The sequence below is a fragment of the Heteronotia binoei genome, chromosome 21 (assembly GCF_032191835.1).
Source record: "Heteronotia binoei isolate CCM8104 ecotype False Entrance Well chromosome 21, APGP_CSIRO_Hbin_v1, whole genome shotgun sequence".
NCBI classification, from domain to species: Eukaryota; Metazoa; Chordata; class Lepidosauria; order Squamata; family Gekkonidae; genus Heteronotia; species Heteronotia binoei.
The window spans coordinates 173691385-173713844 of record NC_083243.1 but is presented as its reverse complement, the minus strand read 5'-3'; the positions used below and the strand labels follow the sequence as shown (position 1 = coordinate 173713844).

The 22460-nt window shown below is 42.2% G+C and overlaps 1 protein-coding gene across 2 annotated transcripts in view; it reads right to left on the bottom strand.

The window, feature by feature from the left end:
• The window catches only part of STK11IP (serine/threonine kinase 11 interacting protein), a 41693-nt gene extending 19856 nt beyond the window's left edge, over positions 1-21837 (bottom strand). The window contains exons 1-14 of one of the 2 annotated variants that reach the window (XM_060262826.1): positions 21583-21837; positions 21130-21193; positions 19015-19217; positions 13854-13928; positions 12769-12864; positions 11774-11881; positions 11446-11517; positions 6215-6344; positions 5965-6068; positions 5602-5691; positions 3885-3926; positions 2983-3153; positions 2482-2563; positions 2025-2348 (exon numbers count right to left, since the gene is read on the bottom strand). In XM_060262826.1, the coding sequence (XP_060118809.1) occupies positions 2025-2348; positions 2482-2563; positions 2983-3153; positions 3885-3926; positions 5602-5691; positions 5965-6068; positions 6215-6344; positions 11446-11517; positions 11774-11881; positions 12769-12864; positions 13854-13928; positions 19015-19217; positions 21130-21193; positions 21583-21663 (1642 nt within the window). In that variant the 5' untranslated portion in view covers positions 21664-21837. Of the gene's footprint in view, positions 1-2024; positions 2349-2481; positions 2564-2982; positions 3154-3884; positions 3927-5601; positions 5692-5964; positions 6069-6214; positions 6345-11445; positions 11518-11773; positions 11882-12768; positions 12865-13853; positions 13929-19014; positions 19218-21129; positions 21194-21445; positions 21465-21582 lie in introns of those variants that run through there. The other variant, XM_060262827.1, reaches the window with a different exon arrangement.
• Positions 21838-22460: the final 623 nt, after the last annotated feature.

The following is a 22460-nucleotide window of genomic DNA, read 5'->3' as shown; positions in this document are numbered from 1 at the left end:
TGGACACTGGTGTTGATTACGGCAAAATATAACAGAGATAAAATTACAGGATTTACAAGGCAGAATTTTGATTTTGATAAATTAATACTGTCAGGCCCATATAAATTAATCAAGAGGGTATATAATTATGTCCTACAAATGGACCTAGAAGATGAAGTGGTCAAGGAGACAATGTTAAGGTGGGCTAAGAACCTAGAGAAAAATATTATGAGAGATCAATGGGCCACCTTATGGAAAAACAACTATAAAATAATCAAACCGGTTAGTTTTAGAGAGAATTTCTTCAAAATGTTCCACAGGTGGTACTTTACCCCGTCCCGGTTGAGTAAAATCAAGTCTACGGTCTCACCGAAGTGCTGGAAATGTGAAGTAAAGATAGGTACGTTCTTTCACTGTTGGTGGACATGTGACTTAACGCAAAAATATTGGGTGATGGTTTATAATTTATTAAGGGAGATTTTAAAGGTAAATATACAATTGAAAGCAGAGATGATGCTGTTGTCCTTGGTTAGAGATAACACTCCACGAGAAGACGAATATATTACAGTCCACATTATAACGGCTGCTAGAATTTTATTTGCAAAAATCTGGAGACGGAAAGAAATACCTCAAAGGGATGAGCTAATAAAAAAAATTCTAAGCGTCGCTGAAATGGATATTCTGTCTAATATGATTAGAGGTTTATCTAAAACTGATGCAATTGAAAAATGGAGAAAATTTTATGATTGGCTTAATGAAGAGAGATAACGGAGGGAAGAGTTGTTAATAAGATAATAAAGCTATTGGAGATAATATTAAGTTAATGTAATAAGGAATGCTTACGTTTGTATATTCCACAAGCAACCCCAATTTGTACAATGCATTTATGTTAAAGGTTTTTGTGTAAATTCAAATAAAATGGTTAAAATAAAAAAAAAAAAAAGAATATTAACAGGATAGATTGACTTCACACAGCCACATTTTTAATGTGATTTGTACAATTTGACAAAGTTTGTATAATTGGATTTGCAACATTTGTTTTGTCAGTACCATTTAAGAAAGTTGGGACCAAGGATACTTAAGTGGTCAGAAAGTGTATATAGGTAGGAAAACTGGACAGGAAAGGGACAACCTGCGCTGCATGAAGGAAACCAAGAAAGGAATCCCCATAAGACTACCATGTAAACAATAGTACATTTCAGTTTAGGGGTGCTTAAAGCCAGTTCTTTCAACTGGAGCAAATGTGCTTAAATGTGTCCCATATTTCATTGCACAGACAAACTTCTTAGGTCTATGGTAGAACTGCCTAGGAGTTCAGATTGTTTTCCTCCAACCATCAGGCCTTGACACTCAGTATTTTCACATGAAATGTGACAGGTATAACTCCAGGCTGTCCCCAGGTTTAGCATGAATGTCTAAGTGCTCCAGGCACAGCTGTGCAGAACCCTAGGCTTCTTGCCTGCATTTGAAAGCACTGGTTCCAGAGAGTTACTGAGCCTCCCATTCTGCCAAAAAAACCAGCTTCTTTGGCCAAATAATAGCTTCAAAGACAGAAAATGTTTAATCAGAGGTAATTAATCATTATTGTATGGTGTTGCGTGCAGAATAGTCAGGAGAGCCGAAGATCATTTGGAACCACGAGTTTTAGCTTTAGCTCTTTTGCTGTTATCCAACACTAGGTGGCAAGCTAGACTTGCTTTTAAAGCAAGAGATGGGCTGGAGATGGTTTGCCATCGTCTGCGTCTGTGCCATGACCCTGGTATTCCTCGGAGGTCACCCTTCCATATGCCCTGCTTAGCTTCTGAGATCTGATAAGATAAAGCCAGCCTAGCTGGGATTCAGAGCCAGAGATGGGATTCAGCAAGGACAAATGCAAGGTTCATGAGATCCAAAAAACAGAAAGCCGCAGAGAGGCTGCACTAAAGCCTTCCTACCCCACCCAAGGTAGTACCATGCTTAAGCATACAGTACAACCCTATGCAGTCCGTAAATATCCTAGCCTCGCCCCTCACAGAAATTACAGATCTAAGAGTTACGTAGTTTACCTTCCGGTCTCTCTTCTTCATCTCTTTCTTCTATAGACGCTGAACAATCCGTTTCCACTGCTGCTGGGATAGCTTCAGCGTGTGGCAACTCCAGTTCCTTTCCTTCTGCAACATCAGCAATCTCCTGCTCTGCCGCTGTGCTCTTGATTTGTTCAGAAGCCTCAGCTGAACTGCCCATAGAGTCTGTTGTGGGGCTGCTAGAGGGTGTGCTGGGCCCTGTCTGTCCAGCTTCTAGGTGCCTTCTGTACTGGAGCCAGTGTGCACCAAAACGATCCCGGAAACTGTCCATGCGCTCCATTTCTTCCTGGTGTTGTCGAACTACACCTGGGGTAGGGTGGGAGACGAACCCAGGTAGGGTAGAAGACAAACCCAGAAATTTTCATGTACCCGGCAGAGCCTAAAAATCCTACACCCATTCCAAACCTACATAACAGTCCCACAGTGATTCACTTCTTACCCGCTGAGAGAGGTAGCGCTGAATGTTCATGGTCTGTATCACTAGGCTCTGAGATGCTGGCTCTGCGCACTTTGACTTTCCCCTGAAGCAAAAGATAGGCTGTAAGTAAAAGCTAAAGGGGGCTCCTTTCATGACAGGGTTAAGTTACCATATTGCTATCAATATCTTCACATCTTTTAAAATAAAAGATAAAGCCTTTTAGGAGTGTTTGGCATTTTAGTCCAAGTTAACTTTACTCAGGATAAACAGTTACACATTTAAAAGGTTTCCTATGCAATGAGGTCTGTAAAGGATTTTTCTTCCTTGTGGCAGCAATTTTCAGAAGGCCGCACAAACTACTTTGCTTTTAGACACTCAGCTCTACACCACATACATTCCCAGAATCTTTTTCTTACACTACTGTCAAAGTCTCACCTTACTTGTCTAGCATGAGAACACATACCAAAGCTGCCACCACAAGACAGTCTCCCTGCCCCATCCCTTTATAACTAGTAGGACCACCTTTGTTTTCTTCTGAGGTGGCAGCCTGGCAGTTCTGCTCTCTCCAGCAGATTGGCTATCACTTTGGTCTGCCGCACAAGAACTTTCCAGGGCACTACGGTCTGTCAGGGCCCTCTCAGAAGCAGGTGTATACAGTAGACGAACCACCACCTTATCCAGTTTGGACAGATGCTGAAAGACAGAGAACCCAAGAGGTAAGATTGCCCATTCAAGGTCTCTTCTTTACTTTCTCAAACCTCTTTTAAAGAAACAGCCAGTAGGACAATTCTGTGTACCCTCAGCCATCCCTTCAGGAGGGAGGCATCAAGCAGTCCCATAAGTGATCACTGGCCAGCTGTTATTCAAGTGAACCACTGTACACTAGGAAATATTCAGCATGAGAAAGGCTGATCCAGTAGGAGGAAGCTCTAAGAACATAAGAACATAAGAGAAGCCATGTTGGATCAGGCCAACGGCCCATCAAGTCCAACACTCTGTGTCACACAGTGGCAAAAAATTTTATATACACACATACACTGTGGCTAATAGCCACTGATGGACCTCTGCTCCATATTTTTATCTAAACCCTTCTTGAAGGTGGTTATACTTGTGGCCGCCACCACCTCCTGTGGCAGTGAATTCCACATGTTAATCACCCTTTGGGTGAAGAAGTACTTCCTTTTATCCGTTTTAACCTGTCTGCTCAGCAATTTCATCGAATGCCCACAAGTTCTTGTATTGTGAGAAAGGGAGAAAAGTACTTCTTTCTCTACTTTCTCCATCCCATGCATTATCTTGTAAACCTCTATCATGTCACCCCGCAGTCGACGTTTCTCCAAGCTAAAGAGTCCCAAGCGTTTCAACCTTTCTACACCCATCTCCCTGCCCATCCCCTTGAAAGCTGCCATAATTTCCCCACTCACCCGCAGGTCAGAGGTAGACAGCACTTCTCCATCAAGGAGGAACTGGAATGAGAGAAACAAGTACAGTCAGGACACCAGCACCCCTATCTCTCTATCACTAAAATAACAGCCTCAACAGAAAGGCTGTTCTGAGGCTAGACAATTCTTAATCTTCAAGCACCCTGGCAATAGGTAAATGGGGAACTAAGTCTTGGCATGTTTAGTCAGTCATACAGTCCTTGGTTTATTCTTAACCTTGTATTGGAGGTGGCAAAGGGCAAATTTTGACTCGGAATCTCTGCTGAACCCCAAAGAGCTTCTTTAAACGTGCCCAATAGCTTCAATGTACTTTGCCTTTACCCCAACACTTTTGAAACTGTTAAGAGGGACTTCTGTTAGTGAACCCTGGGGCATGTCGTTTCAAAGGTGGGGGGGACGTTCTTAAAGATTCCCTATCTTGACCAGCCATGTAGACATAATACCCCTGAATTCTGTCAGAGTTGCCACACAGGCAATGACAAAGCAACTTCTCCAACTACTGTACTTGATTCAGAAACATGCATAGATAAGTCATTTGGGAAGGAGGTTTTGTTCCTTATGTAGCTTTCCTCCCTTAATTTATTTATTACTTGGCATTAATTATATTGCTTCAGTATATTGGGACTGTACATCCTGCGACCATAACAAAAAAAGTGCAATCTATGGAGTCTAACAGTGTTTCTGGACAACACCATCATGGAGCACAGCAGCTAGAGGGGAACTTGGATTTAATGGTGGGTGGCATTAAATCCAGGGATTGGTGCAATATAAACCCTGTTTGACTGATAACAGATGACAGACTGTTCAATTTAGCATGTATAGAAAGTTTCCCCAAATGTCCAAGCACAATATATTTCAAAAGGAATTCAAAAGAGGGGATTGTTCTAGATAGATGCTTGGAATTCACAGAAGCTCAGACAGAATGAACATATATATTCAGGTAAAGGTGCGTGGGTCTATACACATAAAATATCAGGCCAAGAAGCTGTTAGTGTGATTAATAAACATTGTCAAGGAGGCCTTACAAGGCAGAAGCCTTCCTTTAAGAAGTCAGACTTATCTAAATGAGAAGAACAAGAGAGGAGCACAGAAAAAAGGCAAGCGAAGATTTTGAGGAGTGCATTGTGAGGATCATTTAAGAAAACAATACAACAAAAGTAGGAAGCCAGATGGACGCACAACTGTTCAATAAAGGAGTGAAAGCACTCTACGCTTACAGATAAGATTAAATAATCCTTTGGGCCGGTCTTCCTACCAAAATACACTGGGCAAATGTTTTACAGAATTGTAATTTTTATGGAGGGAGGGGGAAGAGCTGAATCTTAGTAGCGATAAGAACAGAAGTCTAGGGCTAATTAATAAGTTAAAAACTTAAGACATCAAGTCTAAACAGCATACACCAGTAGGTGTTTAAGTAACACAGATATGAAGTTGCTCATCTTCTAACAGTAATATGCAAAGTCACAAAAATCTACCGGCAATCCGGAAAAAAAAACATGACAGGGAGGGAACCAGGAAATTATCAGCCGTTAGCCTGTAATTGGAAATAAGCAATGAAATAGCCAGGATGCCAGGGGGGGGGGGGGGGGAGACACAGCATTTAATTTTGCATATATTTAAATAGAGTTCAACAATGTTGGGGGAATATGCTATCTATTGTCTAACCTGTGAAACTACAGCATACACTATATATACTTACATCACTGGAAATGACCCTAGGAGATAAATGCAACATGGTAGCTGCTCGATGGTTCTGATCAAACCATAATGGATTCCCTTCCAAGTGCAGCTGGGGGGAGGAAAGAAATTGTATTTGATCAACTGAACAATACAAACTATGAAAGTTTTACCTCCTTTACTACATTTTTATAGCACTGACCACTTATCTTGCTGGAGAAATACAAATTTATCACATTTCTAATGCCACAAGTTCTGTTATTTTGGGGGCCACACAGACACCTCGCGTGCCTCCATGCGTCAGTGTTACTAGGATAACTTCCCCAGCTCTGCAGAATGTTTAGGTGAAAAGGGACCCCATCATGCCAAGCAGCCCTTTACTCACTCTTTTCAAGTTGTGCAGTAAGGATAGTGGTGCCAACAAAGCATGCTCCAACAGCAAGTTATAGGCAACATCCAGGTGCTGTAGACTAGTTAGCTGTTCCACACCTGTAGAAAAGGAAACAGACTATGGTCAAAAGAGTCACGGGGACCAATTTCATTGCAGCCTCAGTTTGCAATCCTCACCCAGTTCTGATACCACACAACCTAGTTTCCCGACCACCCTCATAGCCCACCACCCATTAACATCTCACCATTAATACTGTCAAGCTGGTTGTACCGCAGGATCAGGGCCACCAATTTAGCCCTGCTATGGAGCCCAAGAGCAGGAATTCTGGGCAGAAAGTTGTAGGCAACATTTAAATATTCCAGCTCTGTCAGCACCTGTATTGAGAAGGAGGCAGATCTCAGCACTACTAGTTTATATGCCCCTTTCTTGTATTTATAGATACACACAACCTCTACTGCTATAAATAACTTTCACCAGAAGAAGTCCCATGAACTGCCAGATAAGCTGTAGGTGGCCAATCAAAACAGAAGAATCCAGAAGGTCAAATAATATTACTTTAGAGCATTCTAAACTCTGCTTTTGTCCAAGCAAGTACAAAATTCCATGAGCCCACTCAGGATCAGAGTACTGTCAGTAATACAGAGGAACAGCCTTCATTCAAGAAGGACTGAGAACTGTCCCAACAGAACAGCTTCCCACCTGAGAAGCATTTAATGTAACTGGTAATTTTGTTGAACTCTTTATATACTGTATCTACTGTGACTTCTTGGTGGGTATGTATTTTAAAACACACAGACAAGCACAAGAGAGAAACATACTCAAGAAACCAGAAGGCATCTATGCCAACCCTTAAAAGCAAGGCTGGATCTCACATGAACCCACCACCCCACCCCCAAGATTAATTTAGGTCCCCAGCCTCACTGAGTCTGCTGGCACTTTTGGAATTCAGAAAAAGTAGCGGGTGCAAATATGAAACAGTTGCCATGGAAGAGCATTGCTCTATGTGGGAGGTTTTCTTGGGCGGGAGGGGGGAGAATCCTCATTCAAATATAGTTGAGTTACACAGGGAGAGTGCTGGATTTTTCCTAACTTCTTTCTTTTTTAATTTTAAATAATATTTCTGTTAAACTGCAGGAAAATGGAAGGTTTCCATTTTTAAAGGGATCAAGAAAACTGGCAATAATCACTTGAGTTTGCTAGTACTTATCCAACTGAAGCAGATTGGTGGCATTAGTTACCATCTGCAAGGCTTTGTCAACATCAGGAACTGTGACTAGGAAATCCATTTGAAGTCAGTGCTATGGATTCCATTAGCTTGTGCACACTGGATTTTATCTGACAACGGCTTTCCAGAGGAAGCTGATACTAGGAAGAGGCAATGGGCTTCCAGGAGGGAGAGTAATTCTCCTCTTTCCCTCGTCTGTTTCCTTCCTTCCTGCAAGGAGTGAAGCCACTGTTGGGGCAAAGTAGTTTCAAGGAAACAAATGCACCTACTAAATGCAAACCAAACCAAACCTAAGAGGTGAGCTTAGGGTCCATGTCATTCTTTGCAGGTGTTTAGAGCTTGGCTAGGGTGGGAACAGACTCTCATCACTACTACTGCAATCTCTGCCCTTGCATCATCTGTAGCATACCTCAAAGCCACCTAGAGAAACAGTCTGTGATTAGGGTGAAATCCAAATTCAAGAGGGACAGAAATGGGAAGGAAGGAATGTGAATGGTGGCAGAAGTTGTTGCTTCACACTAAGATGCTACTCCATTCTGTTCGCTATCTGGGTGTTCTGGTATTTTGCCCCAATCATAACCATACCTGGTCTAATATGATCTTTTTGGGAAAGGCTGCAGTTAAGGATTGCTTGTACATCCTCCCATCTATACAGTGTACCCTCCCCCCACCCCAGTACCCATGGCTACAATTTCCCCCCTCACACCACCAAAAGTTTTTTCTCCAAAATCATCAAGTATACCAGCTACAGTTCATTGTTTGTTTTTTTAAATCGCCAGTGGAGCATATGTAGGGGTAAGTGATGGCTGGAGGAAATGAAGTGTATGGAAAACTGCCATGCAAATACTCAACTGCTGCAGCAAATGCCTCTTCATGCACAGCAGCAATGAGGGCTCTATGGGGAATCTTCACTGCTTGCGTGGAAGAAAAAGACTAGAGAAGGAAGGAGTATGAACACAATCCAGGAAGGACTGTGGTAAAGTGAACAAGCACTACAGCACCTGCAGATTCCACACAGTCTCACTGATTTAAAAGTTAGGGCTATGTTATAAAGAAAAAGGAGTGTCTGAGCCAGGCCAGAAATGTCGGGGGGGGGGGGGGGAGCATTCTGTGAAGCCCATCCAGATTGGTCAGTTTAACTATGCCATCCAAGTCGCCTCAAAAGGCTTATAAGCAAATCCACAGCAAATAGCCTGCCCTGCTCAAGTATGGAACCAAGATAGGAATAAAGAAAAACTAGAATATGAACACCAGCCTCTAGCTCTTCTCTCCAACAGACCCACAGGTACCCTCTGCACGAGTTACCAAGGGTTACAAAAAGGCAGTCCAGCAGAGGGACAAATGTGAGCCGTGATGCGAGGGTAGTTTAAGTTGGGAAAACTGACAATGCTCCCTCAGTCTCCAGTCATCAAGCATCCTTGGAGTACAGACTAGGGTTGCCAAGTCCAATTTAAGAAATATCTGGGGGCTTTGGGGGTGGAGCCAGGAGTCTTTGGGGGTGGAGCCAGGAGACATTGGGGGCAAGGGTGTGACAAGCATAATTGAACTTCAAGGGAGTTCTGGCCATCACATTTAAAAGGACTGCACAAATTTTTAAATGCCTTCCTTCCATAGGAAATAATGAAGGATAGGGGCACCTTCTTTGGGGGCTCATAGAATTGGACCCCCTGGTCCAATCTTTTTGAAACTTGGGAGGTATTTTGGGGAGAGGCACTAGATACTATACTGCTATACTGAAAATTTGGTGCCTCTATCTCAAAAAACAGCCCCCCCAGAGCCCTCGATACCCGCAGATCAATTCCCCATCATTCCCTATGGGAATCGTTCATGGAGGTGCATGATGGCTCTGGGGGCGGGGCTTCCCCCGCCGGCCAGCTGGCTGGGGGAGGGGGGGAAGCCTGTAAAACCGGGGGATCCCCCGCTGGGACCTGGGGATTGGGAAGCCTAGTACAGACTAACAGCGACCTATTATTTATTTAAAAGAAACTAATGCTAATTTCTGCTATTAAACACATCAAAACATAGAAAAATTAGGGCATGCCGTTTTCTTAATTGCTTTAGTTGCTGGGATTCTGGAGGGAATGCCCAGAAATAATCTCCTATTTGACAGGGTAGTCACTGAAGCTGGTATTAGAGGAGCCTGGCCTTGGAGATCTCTATATAGAAGAGAGCACCAGTATGAAAACTCAGGGAGCATGCTCCAGAGTTCTGAAGTGAAGTGTCATAAGAATGCTGTTGATACCTTGTTTTATTTTTCCATCCTCAACTAATCCAAGAGCAGCAGGTTTTCCTGAACCCGCATAATGAAAGCATGGGTTAAATACAAGGAATTAACTGAAGCTTAATGCAGACAAAATGGAAGTACAGATGACCAACCATTATTGCAATCTGAGATTGCACGTTGTAAATTACTAGCCATCAGAACTGAACGAAGCTTCCATGCTCAGAGGCAAAATGCCTTTAAATACTAGACAGACAAAAAATGGGAATGGGCGTTCCCATTAAATCTTATAGTTTTATAGAGGCATTTTGGTGGCTGTTCTCTTAAAACAGTGCTGCGTTAGACAGACATTTGGTCTTATCCAGCAGGGCCATGGCCTGTCCCTCCCCTGGAGGATCACATAGAGAGTTTGGGGAGGTTCCTAGATACAGTAGTACTTTTAGTAGCTCAGGTTGCAGCTATTCCCTGATTCAGTTCTATTAGTTGTACCACAAAGGTCAAAGTCTTTCCTTGAAAACCATGCTTTTTTCACCTCCACAATGAATTACTGCAACGAACCCTATGTACAGTTACCCTCAAAATCATTTTGGAAGGTGCAGCCAAAATGGAATCTTCCTTTTGACAGGAAGGTCACATTTGAAAGGCAGACGACAACTCTAAATTGTTTGTTCTGCCTATTAGGCAAGATCTATTAAGACCTAAATAGATCACCACCACAGATGATAACTTCCTAAGGAATACACCTTCCCATTTTCGAGGGAAGCCTGTTTAGGGTCTCTTCAGCTTGCAGTTATGGCGCTAAATATGCAAGAGGTTCAAACCTCTGCCCAATTTACCTATATTTTGGATGCTGTGAGCTTTAAAACAGATCTTCTTTCCCCCTCGGCGCTATAATTCCATCTAGGCATAGCTCATGTCTACCAGTAATGTCCGCAAACCAAAATTCAATTTAGTCTGTTTTTAACCGTCAAGTCACAGCTGACTTATAGCAACCCTGTAGGGTTTTCAAGGCAAGAGATGTCCAAAGGTAGTTTGCCACTTATGGCCTCTGTTTAATACTCTGAACTTCCTTGATGGTATCCCATCCAAATACTAACCGGGGTTGCCCTGCTTAGTTTTTGAGATCTGGCAAGCTCAAGATAGATCAGGGCAAAATTCACTGTTGAATCTTAATTTGGTTCACATATTAACTGAACTGAACTAGGGTTCTGCGAGACAGAATCTTAGTCCTCCTGATGTCTCCTTTTGGTTTTCTTTCTTTCTTTTTTTTTTTTTTTTTGGGGGGGGGCGCGGACAACAATCATCCAGGAATGGTACTTGAACATTTTTTTTCTTTCAAGGAAAAAAGACGGGTCTGAAGCAAGTTTAAAAGGCAGAACACTTAAGTCATGCATGTTATTTGGGTGTCTCCTGGATGGAATGCCACTTTCCAATTTCCCAACAAAGATTTACCTTCAACACACACTATCTACACTCGTTCTTGTGTACCACTAATGTACACTCTAATTGAGAATGACAGGTGAAGGAATGTGAGATAAGCATCTCCAAAGAGGGAGAGAATACAGAGAAGAGCAAACAGGGAACAGAGCACTAAGTGGGTGCAAGATGCCTACGATGGAACAGGAAAGAGCGTGCAATTTTGATAAAAGTTGTACGGATGCAATAGGTGAGCTATATTTTTATTACTGGCCTAGCGTGCAAACTGCTGATCACCATTCCATGTTAGGCACCTCCCAGAAGCACAATCCCCACAACTCAAGTCAAGAATGGCCTTCACTGAGCTCTTTCTCAACCGTCCTGTGACTTTACTGACTCCACAAAATTGAGCACACCATGAAAACAAAAATCAAGTACACTCCAGTGAAAGAAATTCTTATGCAATCACCATCCTATGGAATAGGTAAGACATGGTACAAGGCTGATGCAAGGACAAGGAGCTGGGTCAGTAAAACCAGGAAGAAAAAGGCCAGTATTTCTAAAAAACAAAAGAACAGAATGACTGGATTTGAGTTTCTTGCCAGGTACTTACTGTCAAATAGTCCTCACAGTCCTGGAGGAGATTGTGACTAAGATCCAAAGCCTTCAGGGCATTCAATAATTGCTTGGTTGGGGGGAAAAAAAGTAAGTTGCTGATTATCATTGGAACTAACCCATGAAAAAAGTAGTCCCATGGCAAGGATGTTAATTACGGCACAGAGTCATCCAAAGCCCTATGCCACCTGCTCAAAATCACATACACTACAGGAGCGATATCAAATACCAGCACAGGGTTATAGTTATCCTCTGCCAGTTGCCAATCAAAGAATTCTCACCACTTACTACTTTCCCACCAATCAACCCAGCTGCCCCAAACACACCAGTGAGTCATCCAAGTTAGAGATGGAATTGTAGCTGAAGTTGACAGTCTGCAGTTCCAACCAAGGCAGGGCAGAACTGAGATCTCCTCCACATGCTGATATTATTTCCTGCAGGAGGAAGAGTAAACTGAATGGAGGAAGGGGAACAGAAGCATTATCTGAACGTGCCTCCTTAATCTCTCAGCATCCTGGTTGGATGGTTGGTCAGCTTTCCAACTGGCCTCAGGAGCTGAGCCTTTAATAACCATCTTACCTGCAGCAATCAGTTTGCTATCTTGATTGCCACACCGTGATGGGGTATACTTCTTGCACACCAAGCAGCTTTTGGTACAAAAGCAGGCCAGTTAACAACCTTATCCCAAATATTTCAGATAACTATCTGTGGTCAACCACTCCTAGCTTGAGAGTGTAAACAACTTGTGCTTGTTCCCAGGCATTCACTGAAGAAAAAAGACTGGCTGATCCACCTCTAGCTTTATGCCTCAGGACATATGCACTTTACATCAAACAGCCTCTCAAAAGCTGTCTTCCTTGCAGGATCTTGCCTCTACCTGTAAAGTCAGTAGCATACCCCATTTTAGGATTAATACAGTCTACCATATCAGCCTCATGGGTTGCATTTAAACAGCACTGTGATTTACTTGCGGGAGTAGATAACAGCGTAACAGCAAAGCAATCTGGCCCCATCTTAACTCCTAGCAATGACAGATAGTGCTGATGAGAAAATGAGTTGGCAGAAGGGTATTTCTAAAGATTCTACAGCCTCCAAATAGTTTTGCAAGAAAAAAGCAACCCTTAGACCAAACATCTCTACGAAACTAAGACAGCTTGAATTACAAGACTGTCAAGCAATAGACTGTTCTCACTGAACATAAACACCATGTTTCTCAGTTCTGACATAATTGAGACAAAGGCAGTTTCTCCAGGACACAACTCTAGAATCTACCATTCCTTCTCTGAGACAAAAAGATAAAATAATGCCTATCCCAACTCACCTGCAATGAGCTCACACACTTGGAACAGGTCAAAGCCTCCAATTGGGAATAGATAAATCGTAGTCCCCTCAAACAGTGCAGAGGGACACACTTCAACTGAGTCAAGGAAGGAAAAGGAGAGAAAGGATAACTTAGAATGTTCACACAGGAGTTGTGGAGTTCTTCTACAGACAAAGATACACACTCTAGGATCTCATATCAACCAGCCCCTCTACATTTCTTCATTTCCTCTCACCTTCCTCCTACTATCTTTCAACAGTGTGGATTCCCTAGAATCATCCTTGGAATTAGAAAAACCAGTTCTCCCCAACCTCAATTTATGCTAGAATAAAAAATTCATTTAGTTTGCAGTGCAAGAAAATAAAATTGGTTAGCTATCATGAGAAACTTTTCACTATAGAATTTCTTCTGCAGCCTCATCCACTGTTCTGTGGACTGTCAATGGTTAATGCCTCCCAGAGTCTAAGAACCTTTAAGTGACAGGCTGTTAAGAAATGACAGTTAGAGACAGTTCAGCACTGACTGAAGACTGAGAAGGAGGCAAAGAAGGAGTGAGTGGATCAATGATGATTCCTATTCAAGTCAAAAAGGGAAATTATTTCTAGTTAAGAGAAGTAAACCCTGCCCAGTGAAAATGGAGATAGCTCTTGAAAGAGTGATCCCTGACTCATGTAGGAAGAAAGATTTTGGAAACTGGATTTTGTTCCTGCCTCATAAATTTGAAGTATCAGTGAAACTCAGAAACCTATGCTTGAGTGTTAAAGCAAAAACTGAAAAGAAAGCCTCTCTCAAAGTTTTAAAGACCTTGCTGGATAGCATTTCAGAAACAGAAGACAAGGTGATTTTGTCCCTTCCCTCAAGTCCTTGGCTTGGCCAGCATCAAAATATACATTACAGTGACAGAGTGGGACCACAGACAAACAAAGAAGAAAACAGATGTAGGGGCTGCTCAGCAGGAAAGAAAAGGGTAAATCTTGTGTGTAAGGGAGGGCAGAGGGTGAAATTGCCATAGTGTGCTTTAAAGCTTTTTACCCCACAACCACTACTAAGAACGGGCAAACCATCATGAACTTCAGAGGACTCACCTCTAAACGTCGTAAAGATTTGAAAGGGAAGATCTTCACAACCGTCGGCAGAGGACAATCAGGAACATGAATTAGCTAATAGGAACAAGAAGGATACTGCTCGTGAGCAACAGACTTCAGTGCAATCATGAAGCTTGTTTTACCACTTGAAAATATTACACATCTACAATTAAGCTGTCTGCTATGCAAAAGCTCTATGTGCGGTACAAAACATTCTAGTACCAAAAGTAGAAGATGTTGTATTATAGTTTTACATACAAAACCACAGCTACTGAAGCTTTGATATAAAGTGACTTTACCAAGTGACAAAGCACACGAGGAGTACAAACTGCATTTGATATGGGGATTAAGCCACAAAATGACGCTATTTGGAGCAGTAGGTAAAGCGACAGAAGACAACTGGACCTCTGCTCTACTCACATCACTAGACTGATACAGCTCACTTGCCTTTAACTAGCATTAAAGGGCACCACTTCTCCCCATGCCCTTGCTATAAGATCCAATGAAGCTCAGAAACAATGGTTTATAGAGAGCATTATGTTGTAAAGTATTCTCCTTCTTGGCTTTCTGTAGTAGAAATGTCTTTCAGGCCCAAAATATCCATGAATATGGTCCATTCTCACTTTATACTTTATCGTGCATTTATAACACACACAGTTGGCCGCTTCCTACCACAAAGCAGAACAAAGGCATGCTGTCCCAGGGGCTTAATAGATACATATTCCTGTAAACTAACTGCCAGCAAAGCCAAATACAGAGTAATCTTTGCACTGAAGTGGCAGTGTGGATAAAGTGCCCAACTTGGCCTAGAGAGACCCAGCTTTAAGATCCCCATGAGTTATGAAGCGACCTTGACTTGCTGCTTTTCCCCCCCAGCCTAATCTAGTTTACAGGCTTGTTGCAAAGATAAAATAGGGGAAAGGAGCACATATACATTCCAAGCTCCTTGGAAGAAGGCTGAGATAATACTGTAATAAAAACAGCAATAGCCTAGTCAGAATGACACACAAAAGGCCTTCTAAGAAGCTATCCCTCAGCTTACTCAGTCTGTACAAAACCCAGCTAAAGTATTAAAATTACACCAAATGCAACTCCACCTAATTCTACATAGCATCAAATCTTGAATTTAACAGTTAATTTTTAATATGAGTTTTCTTGGGTTTTGTTTGTTTGTCGGCCAAAGATTATAGGCAAAACCCCATATAAACAGCAAAGCAGAACAAAGAATTCGCAAAGACAGCTTATCACTTTAGCAGAGCACCATATTATTGTGGCAGGTGCAAAAGATATTTTAAAACCCAAAGCAGCTCAAATTGAAACTATGAAACACAATTAAAATAGAAAATTCAGTAACTGCTCAGCCCCAACAAAATATAAATTCAAAAGCTAAGCAGAACCAGAATTCTACTTCTACCCAAACGACCATCAGAAACCAAACTCTACACACCATCACATTAGGAAAAAACCTGCAAAAGTAACAACATTTTGACTGTCCTTCTAAAAGCCTGTAAGCGAAAGATCACATGCCTCTTAGTTGGCAGTAGCCACCCTCCATGCCATTCTTACTGAAGGAACAGTTAGCACAGGGGTCTCAAACTCATTTGTTATGAGGGCCGGATCTGACGTAAATGAGACTTTGTTGGGCTAGGTCATGTTGGGCCGGGCCACATGTGTACCTATTTAAGATTACATAGCAGAGATATAAATTTTATAAAAAACACAAACATATATTTTTAAAAAACTTTAAACAAGCTTAAAACATTAGTAGTCATTACTTAAGATGCTTTCTTTGTATTTCTCCCATGGGAACCAGGGAACTAGGCAAAGGAAGCTCTGGCTCTTTCCTTCCTTCCCCACGGGACTGGGAGGGGAGCCTCATCCAATAGAAGGAAGAGAGGCTTGGCTCGGTAGTTCTGCTGTGCAATTGAGAGAGCCTGGCAAAGCAAGCTATTCCTCCCCAAGTGAGGAGCCTCAGCCAATGGAGAAAATAGTGGTTTTGCTCTGTAGCTCCTGTGTGATTGAGCAAGGCTTGCAAAGCAAGTTGTTACGAGGAAGGAGGCAAGATATAGGGAAAGGGAAACAGATGACAGCCAGTTGCTCGGGGACCTGATTCGGTCCCTGAACTGCATATTTGACACCCCTGAATTAGCAGATTTTGATGAGACAAGTATTATTGGCATATGGGTTCATACTCGAGTAGAAGTTCTCCAGATATCCAGGTCCCAGATCATTAAAGGGTTTTTAAAGGCAAGAACTAGAGCACTGAATTGAACTTGTAAACCAGTGCAGCTGCCTCAGTTTGATGACGATTATATGATCAAAATGGCCAAGCCTTGCAAAAACGAAGCAGCCGCATTTTGCAGTCGACAATGACATGTTTTGAGAGAATCTGAATTGGAAAAATTTCCAGTTTAAATAATGTTAACAAAAAAAGGCAAATATACCACGTACAAGCATGGTATATTATACCACGTACAAATATACCACGTACAAATATACCACGTACAAGCCCTTGCTTCTTACCCCACATCTAGCCCATCTAATGTGACTGATCTGCAACACAACAGGCCTGATAACTATAGATAAACAATACTATATTTACATAGGTAGACAGATTTTTTTCCCCACAAAAAATACAGCATCAGAAATTCTTCTCTTCTCTAGAAAATTTTTCATGCCACATCACTGGCACTAGCTGATACTTCTGGGTTTCTTTTCAAAGACAACACAAAAAGCAGGTTAATCCAACCTAAAGGTTTCAGAAGCATGGATCTAACCAATAAGGTTAGTCATGGCAAATATAACAGCTTACAGTTTCTCCAACAACAGAGCTGGGTCCAGAAGAACCTCCAGACTCTTAACATGTTCCAACAGTAACACTCTCAAAGACAAGACTCTCCAAGTAAAGACTGCAGCCATAGAGGGCACAGATTCACAGCATAACTAAAATGGCTCTGTGTTACCTACGTATCTTTGTCAGAGTTAACATCTTGTGTCCAACACAGCAAACACATCTAAAGCACAAGCCTTGTACCTAAAACAAAGAACACAAAAATGGTGACCCATCTTCCCAGTGAATTGCACAATTACTGAGTAGCACAGAGCTTACTCCCAACGCTGACAAAAATGCTACCTTGAAAGGACAGTACAACAAAATACATTCTCAGTACTTAGCAGATGGGATTTTGTTACCTTTAAGTTTCCCAGGAGACTCTTGCCCCTGAACTGTCTCCATCCAAAAGAGACTGGAGGAAAAGGACAACCCTAGATTGCCATAACATCCTGCACATTAAGTATCTATGTAAACTGGCCAGCGTATACAATTAATGCTGATAGAACTGAAATTTGTAGTGCAAACTTTTAGACTCCTAGCTTGGCTTCTATCGTTTTGTTAACCTTCCAAGAATCACTTAGATTATACTTCACCTTGTCCCATCTCAATCACTACATTTCACTTCAGTTATTTTAAGTCTAAATTACTGAGCATTCATGAACAGCAGCTCCAGCACATTCCAGGTCCTTCAGTCTGTTTCTGTCTGCTTCAACAGATGGCATAAATATACATTTACAGCTGAGAGGAAGCTAGATCTTTTGCCAACCTTCCACCACCTCCTCAGCCTTATGCTACTCAGCCCCGACTGCATCTGCCACTGCCCACACTCTAGACTATAGGCATGGGGTGAAGAACATTGAGCTATTTTATGATTTAACACCAGTACCCCGCCCCCCCATACGTAAAAGTATCAGATTGTTGCAAAGTTCTTTGAGCAAATAGTCATAACTAATAATGGATAATACTAGAAGTACCTGTCATAACTACAACAAAATCATACAGCTTTCTAAGTCCAGGGCATGGAAGAAGGCAAATTGTGATCACAGTTGCAATTTCTCAAGAGAAGTTACTGCCCTAAGTTTTAATTGCTGTTTTTATACAAGCTTTATTTTTGGTTTTAATTTTGTTTTTTAACTGTTAGCGGCTTTAGTGGCCCTGTTTGGGCTGAAAGGCAGCATATAATTTTCTTAAATTAAATTTAACCTTCCACATAAGACAGACATGAGCTTTGTAAACATGCAGACTATGAACAGTTCCCAGAGTTCTCCACACTAGCAAGAATGGCCCATAGCTCTGTGGAAAAGCACAGTTCCCAGAAATCTCATTTTAAAAGATCAAATATTTTCTCTGTTTGTATCACTACAGAAACCCTTTCTGAACCCGGGGAAGTTTATTCCTGGAGTCGAAGGACGAGCATAAACTAACAGGCATGAGTCTAAAGTGGGGAGGGAAGGAGTGAAATTGCCTTCTCCTCCTCCTATTATCACAGCTGAGAGGAATATTCCAGCCTCCTCCCAACTGGAGCCTCTTGACTCACAAGGCTATTAGTCCATGCAGACCCCACTATCCTGAAAACTTTCCATGGATCTGAAAGGACTGCTGAGTAGGATGGGTTATGCAGGAAACATCCAAAACAATCAACATCTGTTGCTGAGAGATCACAAGATCCAAGTCAGTATCTTCAAAGTAGTACCTGTATTTCCCTCACCTTCTGTTTAGTATTTTCAAATAGATATGCTTGACACTAGAAGTTATACAAATGATACAGGCTTTCTTAAGATAGTAAAAAAGTACTGAACAAACCTAACCCTTCTAGGAAGGGATTACAATCTAGCATCTCAGCTATAGAGATCCTAAGGATGATCAATATAATTCCAAAGCCAAGAGTCACTCAATATCTTTAATTATTTTTGTTTGGTCTTAATAAAATCGGTATGCAAGTTTCACATTCTCTGCAAATCTTCATCAGGTTGAGCGCTCAGAACCAGAGAGAGGGAAAAGAGCTAAGATCCAGCTTGGCACTATGTCTCAAAACTATTTCCTTCTTAGTCTCCCTTCCTTTCCTTTCATTGTACTGAGCATCCAGGCCAAAGAAGAGTTCTAAATAATCCAAAAGCTTGTACAATGTTTTCTGATATATTGATTGGTCCTAATAAAACATATTACATGACTTTTTTTAAAAAATGTGTTTGCTGATCAACGCCACTATTTGCCATTTATTTCACCAGCATACCACAGCTACACCACCATGAGCCCAGTAAACCACAGGCATGATGATCACTCCAAAGCACAAACCAAGCACTTCCAACCTCCCACTTCAGTATATACCTTCAAAGACAGTGTCTTCTGCAAGACATCAAAGAGGAACTGGGCTTGAAGGATGGCAGAAGTTTCAGCAGGGTGTGATGAGAGTGCAATAAAGCCGTGATTCTGGTTTCGTGGTATTAAATGCTGCTCAAATATTTGTGTGAGATAGTGCAGTGTGGAGGTTAATAAGGTCAAGGTACTAGTACCATCAAGAATCAAGTCTCCTAAGAAAAAAAGGAAGACCATTAACAAACCCATATTTACTTATTGCTCATTCGTACCCCTGAAGAAAGACTCAGTAGTGTTTTATAAGCTCATCAGCACAATATCTTATCATTAACTGCATTCAAATAGAGTACGAGCTATAATTACTTCTGCTGATGTGTCTCCAAAGTGCCTTGATTCTATACTTGTCACTCACACACAATTCGTTGCTCTCCTGCAATTAACCACCATTTTCTTGCACATACAGGAGGCCAAAGTTCAGTGAAATAACACAGAGAGTTGTCTACCAGTTTTTTTCCTCCTCCCAGTAACTTGGGAACCCAGCAACACACTGGATGCCAATAAAGATCTCTTTTCTCTTGAAAAGGGCTGGGCTCGCATTCAAGTTTGATACTAATCCTACTAAAAAGTTGAAAAATAGAATGAATAGCTGCACTTTAGAGTCAAAGACAGAATAGAAATTGAAGATAATCAAAAGTTTGTTCATTAGAGGCAAATGTTTGTCATAACATCTCTACAATGGTGCAACACTAACAGACATTTCATGCATGGACATATGAACATATGAAGCTGCCTTATACTGAATCAGACCCTTGGTCCATCAAAGTCAGTATTGTCTTCTCAGACTGGCAGCGGCTCTCCAGGGTCTCAAGCTGAGGTTTTTCACACCTATTTGCCTGGACCCTTTTTTGGAGATTCCAGGGATTGAACTGGGACCTTCTGCTTCCCAAGCAGATGCTCTACCACTGAGCCACCGTCCCTCCCCAGAACATAGGAACATATGAAGCTGCCTTATACTGAATCAGATCTTTGGTCCATCAAAGTCAGTATTGTCTACTCAGACTGGCAGCGGCTCTCCAGGGTCTCAAGCTGAGGTTTTTCACACCTATTTGCCTGGACCCTTTTTTTGGAGATGCCAGGGATTGAACCTGGGACCTTCTGCTTCCCAAGCAGATGCTCTACCACTGAGCCACCGTCCCTCCCCTAATATATGCATATGTTTGTGTGTACTTAAAAGACATTGAGACATTCAGGTATGTATTTCATACTTTGGTTTTTTAAAAGGGGTCCCCTCTTACCGCCAAAAAGTTAGGTTTAGGATCATGGGACCTATATGGACAAAAGTCGAGTGGAACTATATAAACTATGCAAAAGAGCCGATTTGATTCAACTCAAAGCTGGCTTATCATTTTATATCAGAACGCACATGAAAACCATCACTGCTAGGTTGTATGTGAATTTAAGCTTCACACCACCCAATGGTGGCAGATTCATTGCTTAAACAATTGTTTTCAACACTGCCTTCAAAGTTCAATTAAGCTGAGCTTTTGAAAGCAATAACGGAATTAAGACACATTGTGGACGTTAACTTTGTCATGGCAGCGACAATCAGGAATATCCCAATATTTATGTATATACAACACTTACCATAACTTTAATAAAGTTACAAGGAACTGTGAAAAGAGTATAATTAGGTTTCGTTGTACCAAATTAGAAATTGCGGTAATTAAAATACAAAATCCTGAAGACTGAAAAGTTACTCAGACTTTTACATTTTCAGGCTAGTTCCTAGAGCTAAAGAAAATTTGTTAAGGCTTGTCATATAGACTCTGGTTTGGTTTCTGTTACCCACCACAAGTATGCACAGTGGGAACAAATACTCGGTCATGTAAGAAGCTACTTCTACACTTTGTTGTATAAAATGTCAGTAATAGTTTTCTTTTCCTAAAAACTACCATTATTGCTGCAGCCTGCCTCATACAGTTTCAGTTTTAAACCTTTGCTAGCACCTTCTAGCCCCAAACCCAGCATACAGCCGCGTTTAATTTTCAAGCAGAGCAGAGCTTGAGCTACAGCTCCTCCCCTTCCACCAGCTCACATTTCAGGGGAGAGATGACAACAGAATCTCACCAGAATCCTGCAGTAGCTGCGCCAAACTCTGCAGCATCATTTCCTTTCGGGTAGCTGGTGCCATCTGTAGAAATCAAGAAAAGGACACAAGCATCATAAACCTCAGAACCAAGGAGTCCACATTGGAATACCTAAAGACAAGCTGCTCTAAAACAACTGCAGGTTGCCTGTAACAGCGATGACTGGATAACCACAACTCCTGCCTGAGGGAAAGCAACGCCTGAGAGCACAGAGACTTTGTATCAACCGCCCCAAAGCAAAGACCAAGCCAAAGCCACAAGCTACAGAGCCAAGCTAGGGCAAACACCAAACAAACCTGTTGCAATAGAGGCACGTGACTGCCACAAGGATTGCCCAATGTCCCCTGTTTTGGAGGCGGGTGGTTCTTACTCCTTCCTCCTTTCCGAAACTCCGAGGCTTACTTGCAAGAGGAGGACGGGGCAACTTATTTACCCCAGCGAGCGCCACCTGATTCCCTCCCGTCCTCCGACAGGAAAGAGGAGACTGGAGCAAGGAAGAGGGCGGCAAGCACATGATACAGGGAGGGCCAGCGGGAAGGGAGTCGCCATAGCAACGCCGGCGCAGCCTCTCACACAACCCTCGCTACCTGGGAAGACTCGGCCCGCGCTGGAGAATAGCAGCCCAACCATAGACACAAAACCACATCTCGCGTCTGGTCTACTTACTTCCGTGTTACCATAGAGCAACGGAACAGAGCGTCCGCGTCAGGCTTAAAAGAGCCCAGCCTCCCTATTCCATCGCTCCGCCCCCTTCCTCGTAATGTAAAGTGTCATTTATTGATGTTGTTATCTAGCGCGTGGTGACTCCCAGCCAAAATAGCCAGTCTCTGTACCTCCGTGTATGGGGCCGTATGTAGCCTTTAAAATATTTGCAGATGAGCACATACTGAAGCTAGCACAGACAAAATACGTAGTCATTTCACATTACATGCTGGCAGACCCATTCACACGTTACAATGTCTATTTATTTATTTATTACTTTACATTTATATCCCGCCCCCTCCGCAAGCGGACTCAGGGCGGCTTACAATATCATAAAACAATCAATTCCATAAAACATAAAAACATAATTCACTTAACAATTTAAAACTATTTGCGCTGTCTCAATCCAGTCTGGCGGTATTGGGTTCTGACTATGATCACCAGCTTCTGTAGGATGTCCGGTGGCAGCCCATTTTCAGTCAACCAGAAAGGCCTGTCTAAACAGTTCGGTCTTACAGGCCCTGCGGAATGCCGACAAATCCCGCAGGGCCCTTATAGCTTCTGGGAGGGTGTTCCAAAGTTCTGGTGCTGCCACCGAGAAAGCCCTGG